Genomic DNA, 19,800 nt, shown 5'->3' on the forward strand with positions numbered 1-19,800 from the left:
TCCATTGACCCCAGTGGCCCTATGCTGTATCTTGGCTGGTGTTCCTCCATGTCCATTGATCCCAGTGGCCCCCATGCTGTGTCTTGGCTGTTGTTCCTTCATGTCCATTGACCCCAGTGGCCCTATGCTGTATCTTGGCTGTTGTTCCTCCATGTCCATTGACCCCAGTGGCCCCTATGCTGTGTCTTGGCTGTTGTTCCTCCATGTCCATTGATCCCAGTGGCCCTATGCTGTATCTTGGCTGTTGTTCCTCCATGTCCATTGACCCCAGTGGCCCCTATGCTGTGTCTTGGCTGTTGTTCCTCCATGTCCATTGACCCCAGTGGCCCTATGCTGTATCTTGGCTGGTGTTCCTCCATGTCCATTGACCCCAGTGGCCCCCATGCTGTATCTTGGCTGTTGTTCCTCCATGTCCATTGACCCCAGTGGCCCTATGCTGTATCTTGGCTGTTGTTCCTCCATGTCCATTGATCCCAGTGGCCCCCATGCTGTGTCTTGGCTGTTGTTCCTCCATGTCCATTGACCCCAGTGGCCCTATGCTGTATCTTGGCTGTTGTTCCTCCATGTCCATTGACCCCAGTGGCCCTATGCTGTATCTTGGCTGTTGTTCCTCCATGTCCATTGATCCCAGTGGCCCCCATGCTGTGTCTTGGCTGTTGTTCCTTCATGTCCATTGACCCCAGTGGCCCTATGCTGTATCTTGGCTGTTGTTCCTCCATGTCCATTGACCCCAGTGGCCCTATGCTGTATCTTGGCTGTTGTTCCTCCATGTCCATTGATCCCAGTGGCCCCTATGCTGTGTCTTGGCTGTCAGACAGCTGAGGTAGAATGTGTTTTGGTCATCTTTATGCTGTCTCACAGACAGCCTCATCAGTGCCTTCCCTCTGTGAGTCTCAGATTCTCTGTCAAATAGCTCACCTTCTTCCCGAAGCCCTCTCTGCTGGGAAGCGTGCTGCCCATTTGCCATGAGGTGGGGCGCAGCCTGCAGTCAGCTGGGAGCCACTGTTACGTGTGGAGAAAGTCCTTTGGTCTTTCTGAACTTGAGCTCCCAGCAGTGAATGGGGCTAATCATGGAGCTTAGCACCTGACGTGGCTGTGAGAACGTAGGGAGTTAATTCTTGCAGAACGCCTGTCAGGAAAGCTGCACTGCACTGCCAAGGTAGCTACTGCCCGTCCCTCTGGGAGCAAGGTAACCGTTACATCACCAGTGCTAAGGCTAAGCGAAGGTGCATGCTAGATTGTGAGCAAGCGAGTCTCACTGCCTAGTCCCTTTTTCTTTCATTTCTAAGAGTAAATGTTTTTCATCGTCTCTAGCCAGTTTGTTTAGTTATAAATGTCCCTGCTTGACCATAAATGCTAAACTCACCTGCCCCCTGTTGGGTTTTGAATAATCCATCCGGTAAACGTCTTTTCTTTCCTTTCTGTAGATCTGGTGTTGGTCCTGTCACAATGGAAGTGCCCTTTTGAAAATGTCAGCACTGCCCAAAGAACAGGATGACGGTGCTTTGCAAGTTCAGAAGAGCTTCTTGGATGGGTCAGTATTTATTGTACATTTTCTGGTTCCGTTTAGCTCCTGTTCCGTAGGAAGCGTGTGGTGTGGTTTTCACTGGTGTGTCCATTCCGCTCACCTGGTGTCGTGCTCTGTGTTGGAGGAATCGGAGAGTAACACTCACTCTAATTCTCTTGCAGGGAGTGTGAGGAAGTGGGAGGCAGGGGTGGAGGAGTGGCATGGTGTTGTAATGTTAAGAGCCATCAGGTCTAGGCCGCGCCTCAGGCACCCCATGGTAGTGTTGTATTATGCAGAGTATATGTTTCAAAATTATCTTGGAAGTTTTATTCATTCTTTTTTCTTTAGTATAGATACAGTTTACTCAGGGCCTGTGTATGAGTGTTTTGCCCGTGTCTCTGTCTGTGCCACCTGTTCCCTGGGGCTGATTACAGGTGACTGTGAGCTGCTGAGGGCCAGACCCACCTCTCACCGAGCCACCTCTCTAGCCCCTCCAAAACAAATAGGCTAAAGTCACAGCACATAATGTAACCACAAAAGGAGCAGCTTATGTAAGTAGATTGCTTTGACCCAAGCTGACCTCCGTTTCCATGAGTGAGGATGAAATGAGCGGGTGGCTGTAGGGTGCGTCACACAGACTGTGGCGCGTGGCCAGCAAGCTCTCAAGTTGACATATGCACTTCTAACCTCATGTTCCTTTTTGACACCTAGAATTTACAAGACTATCCACAGGCCACCCTACGAGATGGTTAAAACTGAAGACTTATCAAGCAACTTCCTGTCCCTGCAGGAGATCCAGAGTGCATACTGTAAATTTAAGCAACTGTTTCTGATAGGTGAGCGAACACTGAGTGAAATCTCTGTCAAATGGATCTGGTGGTGAGCAGGGGCTCTGACAAGCAGTGTCAGGCTGGAGGCGGAGGTCCCGGGTCCCAGCCACACCCACACCGTGATGCTGCTTCTGTCTTGCTCCCCAGGGTTTCACTGTGGCCATCTTCCTCGCCCTCCTTTCCATATCAAGCCAGTTCCCCTGTGGAGCATCCTAGCAGGTTTTGAACCATGGAGTGCCTGGAGCCACTGGCCTTCCTAATTATTTATATTGGGAATGACCAACTTTTCCCCCCACATTGGGAATGCTTTAATTTGTTTTAACCCTCCTTTGGCTTGTACAGTTTCTTAAAGTAGAAAACAGTGTGGTTAATAAGAAATGTAAGCCAGGTGTGGTGGCGCACGCCTTTAACCCTAGCACTTGGGAGGCAGAGGCAGGCGGATTTCTGAGTTCAAGGCCAGCCTAGTCTACAGAGTGAGTTCCAGGACAGCCAGGGCTGCACAGAGAAACCCTGTCTCGAAAAACCAAAAAAAAAAAAAAAAAAAAAAAAAGAAATATAAAAACATTCCAACTACTCCTAGCTATCCTAGAACTGGCTCTGTAGACCAGGCTAGCCTTGAACTCAGAGATTTCCCTGCCTCTTGAGCGGTGGGAGTAAAGGCGTGCACCCCAGCTCTGCTCAGCTCTTCTCATTCTTAAACCACACGAGACACCTTTTCCTAACTGACTCCTTGGCACAGTCTTTACTATTTTAGGGTTTTTTCAGCGGATATTGAAGTGTCATTGTGTAGACTAACTGCAGGCAACCTGATAGCAATGACTGACCCAGAAAGCTGTTTTTACTTAAGGGAACTGGCATTCTAGACCTCTAACCAAAGCATGGGTTACACATGGTTAATTTTACTACATGACCCAGAACTGGAAGTCTACAGTTGTGTTTTATTTCATTTACCTGAGACCCTGCAGGTGTGGCCATGGGCAGTAACCTAAAGTCTCCTGTTTTGTTTTGTTTTTTCTTTTTTCCTTTTTCAGATAACAGTTCGGAATTTTGGGACACAGACATAAAATGGTTTTCTCTCTTAGAAAGCAGCAGCTGGCTTGATATAATCAGGTATTTCAACCCATTGCTTTGCACATGAATTGTACAGTTATCTAATTCTGAGTTGTAGAGGAATTGACCGATACCTGGTATGTCATGGTTAGTTATTCTGAGACCAAATGCTATGACAGAAGAGAAACCATTGGACTGAGTACGGGGTCTCCAATAGAGGAATTAGAGAAATGACTGAAAGAGCTGAAGTGGTTTGCAGCCCCGTAGGAGTAACAACAATATGAACCAACCAGTACCCCCAGAGGTCCCAGGGATTAAACCACTGTCTTAGTCAGGGTTTCTATTCCTGCACAAACATCATGACCAAGAAACAAGTTGGGGAGGAAAGGGTTTATTCGGCTTACACTTCCATGCTGCTGTTCATCACCAAAGGAAGTCAGGACTGGAACTCAAACAGGTCAGAGAGCAGGAGCTGATGCAGAGGCCATGGAGGGATGTTCTTTACTGGCTTGCCTCCCCTGGCTTGCTCAGCCTGCTCTCTTATAGAATCCAAGACTACCAGCCCAGAGATGACACCACCCACAAGGGGCCTTTCCCCCTTGATCACTAATTGAGAAAATGCCTTACAGTTGGATCTCATGGAGGCATTTCCTCAACTGAAGCTCCTTTCTCTGTGATATCTCCAGCTGTGTCAAGTTGACACAAAACTAGCCAGTACAACCACCAACCAAAGAATACACATGTTGGGACTCATGGCTCCAGCCACATATGTAGCAGAGGATGGCCTAGTCAGTCATCAATGGGAGAAGAGGCCCTTGGTCCTGTGAAGATTCTGTGCCCCAGTGTAGGAGAATGCCAAGACAGGGAAGCAGGAGTGGGTAGGTGGGTGGAGGGGACACCATCATAAAAGCAGGGAGAGGGGGGATAGCATAGGGGAAACCAGGAAAGGGGATAACATTTGAAATGTAAATAAAGAAAATATCTAATAAAAAATAATTAGCTGGGAGGTGGGAACATATGCTTTTTTATCCCAGTTCTCAAGAGACTCTGAGTTTGAGGACAGCCCAGTCTACAGATGGAGTCCTAAGATAGCCAGGGCTACACAGAAAAACCTTGTCTCAAACAAACAAAAAGAAACCCAGCAGTTTGAAGTAGTGATGGGTAGTAAGAAGATGGCTGCATGAGACCTTTTCACACAGATTTTAAGAAAAGAAGAAGAAAAAGGTAGAGGGGAGACCATGAAGGGAGGGTGTGGCTCTGAAATAACAATAGACAAGAGTTAGGGGAACAAAGTAAGGTACATTTTCTCAAACTGAATCTAGATATCATTTTTCTTACCCTCTCACTGACCCCCTCCCATGAGCATGGAAGAGTGACTGTTTGGGGCATGAGGAGACCAGGAAAGATGGGAGAGGGGTGGGGGGTAGCATGGAGGATGAATATGGCCAAGAAACATTTCCATTATTTGGTATACTAACTAAAAATTCCAATACAAAAGAAAATGTAACTGGGATCATCTTTACATTGATTTTATGACTCCCTTATGAAAACTTGCAGTTCTTGGTGGGTTTCATAAATATTTAATTGACAAAGAGTTTATACATTGACGTTACATGTTTGTTGGTGGTGCTAGAGATGGGACCTAGTTCCACATGTGAGCACTGTACCTGGACTACACCCCAGTGAGGAGCACGGTGTGGAAATCTGTTCACATGGCTCTGTGTGATGGCACCACAGCCACAGCTCAGCGCTTCCTTGCATCTGTGCTGTACCCTGATCTCCCCAGTTCTACCACTGCCTGTCTGTTGGGGACTACCATTCCACTCTGGCAGATCGGACTTGGACGTTTGTAGGCTCTCGTTGTGCAATTATGCAGCATTTGCCTTTCTGCACCTGTCTTTCGTTCAAGTTCTTCCCATATTGCTGCAGTGATAGAATGCCCTTTTCTACTGCGGAATAATATCCCAACACACACATGTACACACAAAGTTGTTCTGTTGTCAGTGAACTCCTAGATTGCTTCCATGTTTTGATGACTATGAGAACATTGCAGTGCATGTAAGAGTGTGGATATCTAGGATACTGCTTTTATCCCTTAGAATAAATGTGTGTGTGTGTGTGTGTGTGTGTGTGTGTGTGTGTGTATGTTTGTGTGTACTAGTGTATATCCGTAATTCAAACCACCTCTAAACGTCCTGCTTATAGCAGCAAGCTCAGTAACTAACGCTCCTGCTCCCTTCTCTTCCTTGTGTAGACGCTGCCTGAAGAAAGCAATCGAGATTACGGAATGCCTGGAAGCGCAGAACGTGAACGTCCTCCTGTTGGGTAATAAGGTTTCCAACCCCATTCACCAAGAGTCAGCTTTTGTGTGTATGGTTGGCAGAGCGGATTAGTTTCCTTCCCCGCCACCCCCGTTTCCTTCACCTATAATCCTTTGCTCAGATCTCAGTGGCGCAGTGTACGTGGAACTCGGCAGACCTGCTCACAGCCCAAGAAGGAATTGTTCCGTGTCTTTACCCAACAGTCTTTGGGACACCCTTTTCCCCGGGGGACTTGTAGCTGCTTAGATGACTGTTCCTGTCTGTGTGCTGGCAGCTTGATGCAGTTGCCATAGAAGGGAAAGCAAATTGGAAGATATTCCTCTTCGTGGTTTCTAGACCACCCGGTACTAATGCCTTAGCCCTGAGTGCCCGTGCTAAGCACCGTCCGTGTGCAGCACTCTGCTTTACCCTACACACTTGCACACTAATGGGAACACCACCTTAAGCATATTCTTACACGGACACAGAAGAGTAGTATTTAAGTTTCAAATAGCTAGTAAAAAGGAATGAGAACTCAGGCGGGAGAGCCCAGGACCAACTCTAGAGCTGTGCAGTGTGTGCAGTTTGGTTCTGATGGAAGTGAGATGTCCCCAGAGGTATGCCATTGCCTTCAAGATGGAACTGTCAAAGACTGACGCGTTAGAGGTCAGATAAAAACATCTGTCTCTTGGGCAGAGAAGATGAGTCCGCCAGTAGCTTTGGAAAACAGACAGCAGACAGGCAGGCGTGGGAGCATGTGCTTATAACCCCAGCCCAGGGAGGAGGAAACAGGAGCCCTGGTGCTCATTGGAAAGGCAGGCCAGCCTAACCCTAAGTTCAAGGCCAGTGAAAGGCCTGTCTTGGAGGGCAGGAAGAAGGTAGACGGTACTCAAGGAACAGCACACAGAATTGTCCTTTGGCCTGGCCTCCACATGTACCTGCACACATGCAGGTTCACACACACACATGCTTATATTCATGAGACTGTTTCTATTAACCCCAGGTGTTTGCATGGTTGTTAGAGATGAGTGTAAGCCTGAGATTTAGGGCATTGTAATTCTAGGGTACGGGAAGGAAGAGTGCTAACAGCATGATTATATCTCTAGGTCTAGTTCTCTAACCTGAATGATACTCTCACCATCTTCCTTGAGGACATTTTTAAAAAGCAGTATGAGTTGGACCTTTTTGGAAAGGGGGAATAAATAGGAAGCATGGGAAATGTAGACCTGGCTTTAGCATGACTGTGGATGTATTTGCCTTTGCTCTAAGTCAGCTGTGCTAGGTAACTCTGTGAATAGACTTTAGCCTTGTAGATTGTATGAAGTGCATTCCAGGTGGGCATGTGGAGGAATATCAAGAATTCCTCCTGTAGGCTTGACAAGGAGAAGCAGGCGCCTCTGTGTTCCTCAGACAGAACAGGAAAGAGACTCATGGCTGAAAAGTTCTGTAGTGTAAAGCAATCCAAGAAGGATAGGAAGTGGAAGACAAGGGCCGGCATCTGGAGCAGTGAAAGGTGACTCTCCCCCAGAGGAAGGGAGGTAGGCCCCGTCTGCAGTTAGGCAGGCTATTGGTGCATAGCTGTTACTGTTCTCTTTTATGGCATCTACAGGCGCTGTGTGCTAAAAGTTGATTTTTCAGGGCTGCCTTTGTTCAGTAAGCAGATCTATGCTTACCACCCCTGTGTGCTGGGACCTGTCCTGATAAGCCACAAGCAGCCTGTCTCCCCAACTGGCCCTTGTCTATAGGAAGTAATAACCGATCTTGCTCTTAGGAACCCTGTTAGCTGTGTGGGATGAGAACACTGCCTCTTTAACACTCTGCCCTCCTCCTCCTTGTAGAAGAGAATGCTTCTGATCTCTGCTGCCTCCTCTCCTCTCTGGTGCAAGTGATGATGGACGCCCACTGTCGAACCAGGACTGGATTCCAGAGCCTCATCCAAAAGGAATGGGTCATGGGTGGCCACTCTTTCTTGGACCGCTGTAACCATCTCCACCAGAGTGACAAAGAGGAGGTGAGTGTCCTCACTGCGGACAGTTGCAGTCCTGGGGAGAAACTCCCTCTCACTGGGCCAGTGTCCTCCGTCAAATATGCTTGTCAGGTACAAGTCATACCCCACAGACACCAGGAAGCTGCTCCATCACCTCAGGATGACTTTGAACGCTTTAAACAACATGAATCCTTCCGGGACTAAAAGCATATCAATCAATGAGCATGTTCAAAGTTTTCTAACTTGTGTAGAGTAAGGTTATGTATATGTTTCATACTAGGAGAAATATGGTTTTGTAACACTTAGAAAATGACTTTGGAAGAGGGAATCCTTCAAATCTCGCTAAATTTAACTTTGCAGTGAGTGGTATTTTGTGTATAAGTTTACCATAGAAGGTGCACTTAGCAGAGCCCATGTCCCTTATGTTCGTGCCATCCATTGCTAGAGCCTTTGGAGAGCTGGAGAAGTGGGCCGAGTCCCAGCCTCTCCTCTCCATTGCTCTGTTGTATGGGGTATGGGCTTTTGGTGATACTGCCTAAACCCTTGGCTTTGAACTCCAGAGTCTTCCATCTCCTCATCCCATGTAGCTGGGGATACTCAGGCCTCTGTCACTATGCCATTTAGTTTCTTTCAGGCCAGACCTATGCTCTTCTGTATGCTATCAAACTTAAAAAAACCACCATTTCTTAGTCTTGGCAGGGACTTGGAGGAAGTAATTTGAAAGGCTAATGAGATACACATACTTTGATAGGCTCAACCCTTTTAGGGTCACTCACACTTAAGAGCCCTACCCTTACTATACAGTGAGGTTTGTATGTTTGACGTCCATATATTTAGCACATATAGGTATATGCCTCCAATCCCAGTGCGTGGGAGATGGACACAGAAGGAATAAATTTCACGTTCATCCTTGGCTACATGATGAGTTTGAGACCAGCCTGAGATTATAGTACCTTAGTGGTATTGTCCGTAATATGTAGCATGAAGCCTCTTGAGTACCAACATGCTGACTTCTGAAGGATACCGGACTGACGTGATTGTGATATTGATGTAGAGCTGGCCTTATCCAATAATTCGTAACCTTCCTCTTAGCGGTTCTGTGATAGGCCTGCATCTCTACTCTTGTAGAAGGTGGACACTGTCACGGTCTTGCCTTACCCTGTTGCAGGATCACTCTTGTAGAAGGTGGACACTGTTATGGTCTTGCCTTACCCTGTTGCAGGATCACTCTTGTAGAAGGTGGACACTGTCACGGTCTTGCCTTACCCTGTTGCAGGATCACTCTTGTAGAAGGTGGACACTGTCACGGTCTTGCCTTACCCTGTTGCAGGATCACTGGTGGATCTTAAGTGTAGTTCAACTGAGAAACTGGCTCAAAAGAGGACCCAGTTAACAAAACACATTTGAACGTAGGTAGGATTGCAAGCTCTTGTGTGTTAGTATATAACCACTCCGCAGTTTTAGGCACTCGTCTTTGGCACGGTAGGTACTTGAGATGCTGATGCTAACCCACAGGGCCTGGTCTCCCTGAGAATGTTCATCACTTGGAGTAGGTTGTCTGTTCGCCAGAGAGGCAGGGTTCCGAAGCTTCTGGTGGCTGTCAACTGAGCTCGGGACAGGCCCTGCTGGACCTAGGCTTGCTAAGTAATGTGTGTCTTGTTCTCACATAGGTCCCTATCTTCCTGCTTTTCTTGGACTGCGTCTGGCAGCTGGTGCACCAGTATCCCCCAGCATTTGAGTTCACAGAGACATACCTGACTGTTTTGTCAGATAGCCTGTATATACCTATTTTTAGCACCTTCTTCTTCAATTCACCTCATCAAAAAGATACTAACATGGTAAGAGTCCCGCTTAAAGACCCATGTGTTCGCCTTTAATCCCAGCACTTGGGAGGCAGAGGCAGGCGGATCTCTGAGTTTGAGGCCAACCTGGTCTCTGTGTGTCAAAGAAGCTGCATCTCACAGACTCCATGTATAACTGTGACTCTAAAAGTGGCATGTATTCGAGGTATCCCAGCCGTTCCTACCTAGGAAAGTATTTAATCCTTGCATCACACTGGTTATATATTGTCATCCCAGAAAAATCTTGAAACACAATAAGTATCTAGCCCAAGAATATATATTGCAAGTATTAAGATGAAAGTCAATTTTGGAGTTTGGGGGTTAAGCCAAATTAAAAGTAAACCTTTTTAAAGGTAGACCAGATGTCCTCTCTTCATTATCTCAATGCCTAGAGTTTCTCTGGGACAAGAATGGATTCCCAGGGAACAAGATAGCTGGGCTTTGACTTTGGTCCCTGCTCAGCCTGTGCCTTCATCTAGCCCTCTCCTGCTTTGTGGTTGACTTTGAGTTGGTAGATTGCTGGGTCCCAGAGGATGCAGGAACAGGGAAGCTGCATCTTAGACAGCCCTGCGCTCAGTGACAGCCTCGCAGCCTGCCTGCTCCACACCCTCAGGTGGTTCACTTGTGCGTTCTTAGCCTCAGTTTCCTCAGATGGCAAATATGGGAAGGTAGGGGTTAACTCACCAGGTTACTGTGAAAAAAACCCAGCCTGAAAGCAGACACAGAGCACTGGAAATAAGGGCCTTCCACCATCTTCCCTGCCAAGGGCGTCTCCCTTGAGAAACACAGTACCTCCACAGGCACTCATTCTTCCTGAAGCCTGTTTCTGAGAACGTGTGTTTGCTCTCCAGCCGTCCCTGGAAGCTATGCTGACCTATGCTTGTTTTGGCAGGGTAGGGAAAACCTGGATGCACAAAGCAAGCCTTTGACTCTGCTCACCGTGTGGGACTGGTCAGTACAGTTTGAACCCAAAGCACAGACGTTACTTAGAAACCCTCTCTATGTGGAAAAGCCAAAACTGGACAGAGGCCAGCAGAAAGGATCACGTTTCAAAGTAAGATGTGCTGTCTTCACCCCACCCCACCCCACCCCACCCCACCCGCGCCTCCATCCCATGTGTGTGAGGACAAAGGCTACTTTATGGATCTCTCTGTTGGTGTGTTGCCTCTTCCTATGGCGTGCAGTTGGGATCTGTGGTGGTGCTCGGGTTAGGGTCTCAGTGATGCCCTTACTTTAGCAAATCCACCTTTGCTTTGATGGCTGTCACTGAGACTGCTGTGACTACAGTTGTGCTGCATGGAATTGTACCTCTTACCCTCTTACACTGAGTGTGGCTGGTAGATAAAGGGAGCATTGATTCGGAAAGTTTACCACACATTTGCCAGTTCATAAAGCTCATAGCGAGACTTTTTCTTTGTTTTTAATAAAAACTTTACTATTTTATATGCATCTGTATTTTATCTGATGTATGTCTGTGTACCACATGTGTGTCTGGTGCCCACAAAGCCCAGAAAAAAAGGCATCAGACCCCCTGGAATTGGGCTTATAGTCCCTGTGAGCCTCCATGATTCCCATGTGGGTGCTGGGAATCAATCCTGAATTCTGGAAGGGCACTCAGTGCTCTACCTATGAGCCGTATCTCTAGCCCCAAGACTTTGCTTTTTTCTTTTTCTTTTTAAAGAATTATTTATTTATTGTGTGTACATGAGTACACTCAAGCTGTTATCAGGCACACCAGAAGAGGACATCAGATCCGTTACAGATGGTTGTGAGCCACCATGTGGTTGCTGAGAATTGAACTCAGGACCTCCGGAAGAGCAGTCAGTGCTCTTAACTGCTGAGCCATCTCTTCAGCCCCCCAAGACTTTTCTTAATAAACCTATAAACTGAGAGTGACAAGCATTGTGTCTGCACTGTCTGTCCCGTGTCTGTTCTACCTTCCTACTGCAGGGGGATGGCTGTGCCCCAGTGTTTACACAGTTGTCCCCTCCAGCTTCGGCCCATGAACCGGAGTTCGCCCGCCTATGCCCTAAACCACAAAACACAAGTCCTTATTTTCTTTTAGATAAACTTGTTCCTGATTTTACTTACTAACATGCCCTAGAGTTCTCTAACTGATGCACAGTTTAAACAGCATCCCTGGTCTGCATTCTGTCAGCTGGCCTGGAATCTCTCTCAGATCCCTTAGGCTCTCAGAGCCCATAGCGCTGGCAGGTCTACACCTGTGCGTGTCATTAGCTTTCCCACTGCTGTTCTGCCTGATTCTCGAGGCCTCTGGGAGCCCTACCGGTTCAGGCGTGGAACGAGGTTCTAGTCTAAGAAAGACTGGATGCAGGTGAGCCATGGCCAGCACTTGGAGACAGTGTCAGCTGCTGGGCACTAGACCTGTCATGTCACCTTCTTAGCTGTCCTCAGGCCCAGGATGCTAACCTTTTCTGTTGGTAGAGCAAGATTGCTTGCTGCATCTTATGCAAAGATGTGCTTTTCTGTGGTGTGCTGTGCCCCCTGGTGGCAGCCTGCTTGTCCTCTAGAGAGTGGGCTAGAGTCACAGAACTGACTGGTACCTGTGGGGCAAGGAGCTGCTCGGACAGCTAGGCACCCCTTATCTGATGTCCTCACTGTCTCTTCTTAGAGACAATGGCAGGTAATGTCAGCTCCAGAAGAGGTTGGGAGGGAAGATTCAAGCCAGAGGGCAGGATTGCAGGCTGTGTAAATGAGGCAGGGTGGGGGTGAGCAACATTGCAAGGCTCACATGAAAACTCCCTGTGTAATCCAAGCTAGCCCTAAGCTCCTGGCTGTGTCTGGTCTCAGCCTCCCAAGCATGGAGTTATGGGCATCAGCCACTGCTCTCCTGTAAGATTCCTCTTCCTGCATTTGTGCCTTTTCCTTTGAACATTGATGAGTCCCCACAACCTCTGACCTGTCTTCATAACCCTCTCACAGTGTACCCAGAATGTAATACCTAACTTTATTCCAGAGAAAGTTAGCAAGCAGGAACAAAACTTAAATGCTCCCATGTTTCCTGCTCTGAGCAGCCTGTCAGACAAGACTGTCTAGCCAAGTGAGCGCATTTCTCTATTGATTGCCCTTGTTCAAGAGAGACATGACTTCAGCTAGAACTCCACTGAGTGCCTGATAAGCTAAAAGGTTATTTTGTCCCTGGGATGATATCTTCAGGTAGTCAGTGCTGATGCCTTGAAGATGTGCAGAAGAGGCTGTAGAGAAGAGCTCTCAAAAAAAACAAAAAACAAACCAAGCAGTGCCCGGAGTGGTGGCACACCCCTGTACCGCCAGTGACTGGAAGGCAGAAGCAGAAGGATTCCTCCTGACCAGAGTGCTCTCCACAGTAGACCGAGGGTTCCAGGCTGACCAAGGCTACGACATAGCAGAACTGTGTCTCAAAAAGCCCCCAAGACTGCCCTTAATCACTAGCATGTGTTAAACTGGTTCCTGCAAAGTACTTTGTGTCTATTTGTACCCTTCTCTGAAGGACCAGTCTATCCCAGCATGCCTTGTGTGCAGCCCCACGTATGTCAGGTTTCTCTTGTTTGTTGATGGTGTATCACACAGATCACTCACTGCCACCATAAGCAGGCAGTCTCTCCTGTGCACTGTGTATTTGAATAGATACACATGAGATGGCAGTTCTTAGGTCTCTCAACACTGCTCATAGCAGGATGGTGATGCTCATTATATTAATTATTATTATCATCATTATTATTATTTTAATGAAAATAACTGTGACTTTGCCTCCTAACCAGATATTCTTTTGTGTTTTCTTCCAAAGCATCAACGACAACTTTCTTTGCCACTTACCCAGTCTAAGTCATCTCCCAAAAGAGGATTTTTCAGGGAAGAAACAGATCATTTAATCAAGAACCTCCTAGGCAAGAGAATTAGTAAACTTATTAACTCTTCCGATGACCTCCAGGACAGCTCAAGGGAGTTCTACGACAGCTGGCATAGCAAGCCCACAGACTACCACGGCCTGTTGTTGCCTCACATTGAGGGGCCGGAAATCAAGGTGTGGGCTCAGCGCTATTTACGTTGGATTCCAGAAGCCCAAATCCTGGGTGGTGGCAGAGTGGCCACCATGGGCAAACTCTTAGAGATGATGGAGGAAGTGCAGAGCTTGCAGGAGAAGATAGAGGCAAGACACCACAGGCAGGAGGCTGTCCATGCAGAGGCACCCGGCCTGCTCAGGAACTCAGTCCGCCTGTCTTCCTTGTTCCCCTTTGCACTGCTCCAGCGACATTCGGCCAAGCCTGTCTTACCCACCAGTGGCTGGAAAGCTTTAGGAGGCGAAGATGACCTGGCCAAACGAGAAGATGAGTTTGTGGACCTAGGGGACGTGTGACCTGTCTCCTCAGGGACTGTGAAAGAGGCACACTGTATGGTGGGACAGTTGTTCCCTGGACTGGTGTCACGGTGTTAGCCCAGTGGTGTGAAGGAAAGAGCAGAGGCTTTTGGGAAGAGAGCTTGTTCTCCTTTTCTTCCACAGTTCTGGAAGACATTCAATGAAAGCCATGCCTCTAGTATGCATAGGACGGAGTTCCTCCTTGACCTGTCATAGGATGGGGTCGTCTCCTGACATCTGTATTATATGTATACAGAATGGCTCACGGCCAGGCTGCTGTGAGAGCTCCCTCCTGTTGTTTCTGTGCCAAGATAATTATGTAGCCATTCCGAACAAGAGGTATTCAGGGATGTGCTTAGACCATAGCATATTCCTTGACTTAAACCATAGCATATTCCAATGCGTGCGTGTACACACACACACACACACACACACACACACACACACACACACGCAGCCCATAGAGAACTTGGACAGTTCTGCTGGTGTCATCCATCCTAATGTTCAGCCCCTCCTTCCTGGGCTGTAACAACACAGGATGCGGGCAGCCTCCTTCCCTTTTCCTTTGCTGTCACTCCCACCTTCCCTTTTCCTGCTCTATGCATACCATCCTATGAGTCTACCTTGGTGTGCATCGTCCCAGGGTCCTGCTGCTGTGACCTGTTGATTAAACTGGGGGCAGTCCTCTGTCTTCCACAGGGGAGCTCATTCCTGGAGCCCTCAGTTTTGACCACACATTTGGCCCTCTGCTCACCACACCTGGACTGTGCCTCTCTGCAGCCCCTCAGCTGGTCCCCTTGCCTTCCCCGTTACCCTCACAGATGCTGGGGTGGGCAGGCCAATTCGAATGTGGCTTTCACAGGAAAGCGGTCGTGTCAGAAGCAGTTATCACTCATATATGCCTCAGCGATGTCAAAAGCCATAGAAGAAACCCAGCTCTGCCTAGTCACCTTGGATCTGCTGTCTTAAAGATATATATTTTTTTAATGTTTGAAAGAATCCTTTGTAAGGCTCAGTCCTATCATTCTCAACAGAGCCCTGTTCAGTCCCACAAACGGTGTGAAGAGTGGGAGTGGGCGAGGGACCTCATTGAGTCTGCCTCAAGTGTTTGCCTTTTATCTATATTTGCTGGTCAGGAGAGGTCCTGTTGAGGGCGTCTCTGTTGCTCATGGGCAATAAGACATTTTGAAACTTCACAAAGAATCCTTTCTGATTGCACTGAATCATCTTTCATACATAATGATAATTTTTCCTCGTCTCCCTCCATAATAATGCACAATCCGGGTTGGTGTGTTGACCCAGCAAGTTGAGGGGAGGTCAGGATTTGTGTTTCTGGGGACAAATGCACTCAGTCTCGGTTGCCTTAAGAGTCTTTCAGGCCAGGTTCGTGCTAGGCTTGCGCTAGGAACTTAGAACACACCAGTCCTTAGCTCCCTCTCCCTGGGCTCCTTGGGCTTCTCTAAACTAGCACTAACCGCCACGCCCTGAGCCTCTGCCACACCCTCAGCCTCTGCCTCCCAAGTCCTCAGCGGAGAGAACTATTTTTGTTACCATATTATAACGTGAATGTTTATATGGTAGACTCTACAGTCTTAGTGATTTTCTTTCCAAAAAATGCCTCTTGTGATGTTTTGTACTTCACAACGTATGGTTTAAAGGCACATGGTCATGACCCTTGGTATAGCAGTTGAATGTGCATTAAAATATTTTTCTATTTTTTTAAATCACAATAGAAAAAGTAAATAAGCTGTTATGACCTGTGTGGTTATGACTTATGTATTTATATTTGAAGCCAGATTTCTATAACTTGGATTTGTGTACAGAACTTCCCGTGGGTTTATATATTGTGTATTTTTATTCAAGATTGAGATGTGGATTATGCTTAACATTAAAAGATACAATAAGACCATTTGTTTAAAACACACTGTGCAAGTTTGGAAGTGTCTGTTAATAATTTACTGTGTATAACACTTGCATTTGTTTATACCTCTATGTTTTTACACTGAAGATAAACTAGCTTTAATTAAATTTTAAAAATTTAAGGGATTAAGCTATTAGACTGAGTCAGCTTCACTGTGCAGTTTATTTTCTGGGTGTTAATGAAAGTTTATACATGTCTCACTGCATTGGAGCTGACTGCAGAGATTAAAGCACAACTTTGAAACAGCGCCATGGTTGGTGTGCACGGTCTGCTCCTAGTTTATCCTCCTCATTCGTTCAGGACTTGATAAACGTGTCCTGGGTTCTGGCAGGCCCCACAGCAGGCAGAGCCCAGGGAAGCACAAAGCTGTGCTTTCCAGGAACCCCCACACCTCCACCCTTTCCTATCCTCTGCGTATATGCATGTATGAACACTCGTGTGGTTGGCTGGTGATAGGCAACCAGCATCCAGACAAATACTCAAAATTCCAAATGATAATAAGATGCTCTGAAGAGGGTTGATGAGATAGATGGCTCAGCAGGTACAGGAACTTGCCACCAAGTCTTAGGGCCCTAGTTCAGTCCCCAGGACCCAACAGAAAGAACTGACCCCTTTAAATTGTCTTGTGACCTCCACACATACCCTCTTGTCTTGTGTCCCCACACAAAGTAAGTAAGTGTGGTTTCTAGCTATCTGAAGACAAGGTAATTGGGTGAGTGAAAGAAAGGGCTTGTGTGTCCTTGAAATGAGCTAGTGCAGCATCTTTGCCCTGAGGGGGGTCGTCTATCATAGATAGATGATGATGTCTCAGTTTGACTTCTTGCTGGAAGGGACCTGAGTTCATAAAGCAGGGAAACCAGCTTTGTTTTTCTTTCCAGATGTGAAAGGTGAGCTTGTCCTGAGCAAATGACCTAGGAGAAGAGTGTTATGTAGTTTGTTTAACACTGAGTTGGAACATGTTGCTCGTTTTGTTCTGGATTGTTTCTTTGACCTATCCCACCTGCAGATCCGGCTTCCCCTGCCTTTGCTGGTCCACACCTGGAACACCCTTCCCAGTCTGGCTAACCCCTCCTGTGTCCAGAAAGCCAGCCTTGCCTGACACTCTCCTGGAATCTTAAATAGGCTCTTGTTGCCACTCAGACTTATTTTGTAAAGACCGACTGACTTTTATATTATATGCATTTGTGTTTGCCTGCATGTGTGTTAGATATGTACCACATGTGTGCCTGTTACCTGCAGACAAAAAGAGGCCATCAGATCATATGAAACAAGTCACAGGTGGTTGTGAAACCACCATGTGAGTGCTGGGAACTAAACCCAGATCCTCTTTGAGAGCAGCAAGTGTCCTTAACCACTGAGCCGTCTCTCCAGCATCTCTCCCTCAGCCCCCTTCCCAGACTTCTTTCTTAGATATTTGTTATATTCTTGAAAGACACAGCTTTCTTATTCCCCCATCTCTCCGTCTTGTGCAATCTGTGGTCTCTCAGTTTCGTTCCTTTCTTGGTTTTGGCCAAGGGTGTGGAAAGCATTTAATGAAGGGATAAAATGGAGTGTTTCCTGTCCAGAAAGGACAATAGGAGATGGTTCCTGTTGAGAGCTAGCCCCGTGCTTCATGCTTCCTCCTGACCTTCCGTGGGACAGACTATAACCTGACTAAAGCCCATTTTCTGAGCTCCTCTGATCCGTAGTCAAAGAGGGGCTGTTCAGGGCAATGGTTACACCGTTATTATGGTCCATATTTACAGCGCCATCCTTGGGGCAGGACAGATTGGAGCCAAGCATCTGGAATCGCGTGCACATGTACACATAGGCAACACTTAAGGGCTTGTGTGTGCCGCCATTTCCTAAGAGGTTTAACTGAAATGGAGGGCACACCCTGAGCCTGGGCAATAGTAGTCCCTGAGCTGGTGGAGCCTAGGCCAAACAAAATGAGAAAGCCAGCTAAGCACCAGCCATCCCTGCTGTCTGACTGCTCACTCGTGTCCAGCCACCTGATGGGCTTGCTGCCATGGAGGACTGTACCTTCAAATTGTGAGCCAAGATAAACCATCCCTCCCCCCCTTTTGGGGGAGGAGGAGGGGAGGTACTTTGTAATAAATAGCATCGAAGACACTAATTCATAGGTCTATCAGGAATCTCCCAGCAACCCTTGCTAAAGGCCATACACCACCCTGAAAAATACTAGGATAGGGAAAGGAGAAGTGTCCTGTTTGCCTGGATTCCCATTTGCCAGAGAAGTATCCTAGTGTTTACCAGTGAAATTGAAAGCCTGACTGGCCTGGGTAATGCAGCCAGTGTTTTGCATACAATTTACATGTATTTAAATATTCAAGAGGAAAGTATCTTGTTCAATTGGTGGTTTAATGCTTTAACAACAGGCATTGGTAGCCTACTTTGTGGTTTAGATTATAGTCTTGTCTTCAGTAATTAAAGAGTATGAAGTGTATAGTTGTGGAAATTATGAGCCTTTTGGCCACTTATAAAAATAAACTTTATAGTCTTACAAAACAAAAAGCTGTTGCCTTTGAGTCCTAAGTGAAGGTATATTCAAAAACCCCTCTTCACAGCCGGGAGATGGCAGCACACAGCTTTGATCCCACCATTTAGGAGGCAGATCTCTTAAGAGTTTGAGGACAGCCTGGTCTAGCGTTCCAGGATAGCCAAGGCTACACAGAAAAACCCTATTTTGAAAACCACCACCACCACCTCCAACAAAAACCAACACCAACACCCCCCCCCCCCCAAAAAAAACCTTCACAGCAGTGTGAGCATCGTGAGTGCAGTGCTTGCTATACCCCAGCAAAACAGGCACAGTGCATGCCTTTCCTGGGTAGGGAAAGAATGCAGGCATGCCACAGCTTACCCCTCAGGAGCCTGATAGATTTTACAATTGTTTGACCAAGAGGGATGAAAGAGCCTGTGCCCAAACTGATCCAGTTTGTAGGTGAATCTGCTGAGGCTTCCAAGAATTCAGGTGAAGACAGGGCTGGATAAGAAAGGACTCAGTAGGGCTGGAGAGATGGCTCAGCCGTTAAGAGCACTGGCTGCTCTTCTGAAGGTCCTGAGTTCAAATCCCAGCAACAACATGGTGGCTCACAACCATCTGCAATGACATCTGATGTCATCTTCTGAAGATAGACAGCTACAGTGTACTTACATATAATAAATAAATAGGCTGGGCGTGGTGGCGCATGCCTTTAATCATCCCAACACTTGGGAGGCAGAGGCAGGCAAATTTCTGAGCTCTAAACCAGGGCAGCCTTGGACAACCTTGACTGGAGTTGGGGGGAGTGGGCAGGTGTTTCATTGTACTTAAATTTACATCAAAACAACAGAACACAGAGGCTTGTGATGTAACTCAGTGGTAGGATACCCCAGCTAGCACTGCAAGGCTCCTGGATTCAATCTCTGGCAAGTGAAAAGAAAGAGAAAAAGGGAAGTGGGAAAAAGTAACCAAGTGGCCATGGCTGTCTGATGGTCCGTGGTTACTTTGTGACAGTTGGAAAACTAAGCCGGGTTAAAGCTTGTGTTATTTGATAGGCATTTCCTTTGTTTCTTTTGAGACAGGGTCTCACTATGAAGCCCTCCCAGACCTGGAACTCACTATGTAGACCAGGCTGGCCTCAAACTCACAGAGATCTCCCTACCTCTGCCTCCGGAGTTCTGGCATTAAAGGCATGTACCACCATGCCTGGCTATAGGTTTTGTATTCGGGAAGTTTCTAATTTAGGAAGAAGTTTAAATCCTCCTAGAAATAATTGGAGACAAAGGAGGGGAAATACATACAGTAGTATATTGGTCATTTAAGGAAGAAGAGATGCCCCAGCCTTACCAAGCTACCTGACCCCAGAAGGATATGATGGAATTCAGAAAAGAGGAAAGTGGTCGATGTGGGTGGTCATTTGGAAGTTGAGGAAGGAATGTTGTCCCCTCCCCCAGCCCCTTTTCTCTATTCTCTTGGTCTCTCGGCTTATCTTCTGCTGTCTAGACTACAGTTCTCAACCTTT

The 19,800-nt window shown here is 47.1% G+C and overlaps 1 protein-coding gene across 4 annotated transcripts in view; it reads left to right on the forward strand.

Annotated features, from left to right (window-relative positions):
• The window catches only part of Mtmr12 (myotubularin related protein 12), a 67,271-nt gene extending 51,230 nt beyond the window's left edge, over nt 1–16,041 (forward strand). For 2 of the 4 annotated variants that reach the window (NM_172958.4, NM_001356498.1), the window contains exons 9-16: nt 1,428–1,534; nt 2,219–2,343; nt 3,369–3,447; nt 5,642–5,712; nt 7,526–7,698; nt 9,345–9,512; nt 10,408–10,569; nt 13,303–16,041. In NM_172958.4, coding sequence (NP_766546.1) covers nt 1,428–1,534; nt 2,219–2,343; nt 3,369–3,447; nt 5,642–5,712; nt 7,526–7,698; nt 9,345–9,512; nt 10,408–10,569; nt 13,303–13,872 — 1,455 coding nt within the window. In that variant the 3' untranslated portion in view covers nt 13,873–16,041. The remainder of the gene's footprint in view (nt 1–1,427; nt 1,535–2,218; nt 2,344–3,368; nt 3,448–5,641; nt 5,713–7,525; nt 7,699–9,344; nt 9,513–10,407; nt 10,570–13,302) is intronic. The other 2 variants (XR_001781539.2, XM_017316630.2) reach the window with 2 other exon arrangements.
• Nucleotides 16,042–19,800: the final 3,759 nt, after the last annotated feature.

Source organism: Mus musculus, chromosome 15, assembly GCF_000001635.26.
Source record: "Mus musculus strain C57BL/6J chromosome 15, GRCm38.p6 C57BL/6J".
In the NCBI taxonomy this organism is placed as follows: Eukaryota; Metazoa; Chordata; class Mammalia; order Rodentia; family Muridae; genus Mus; species Mus musculus.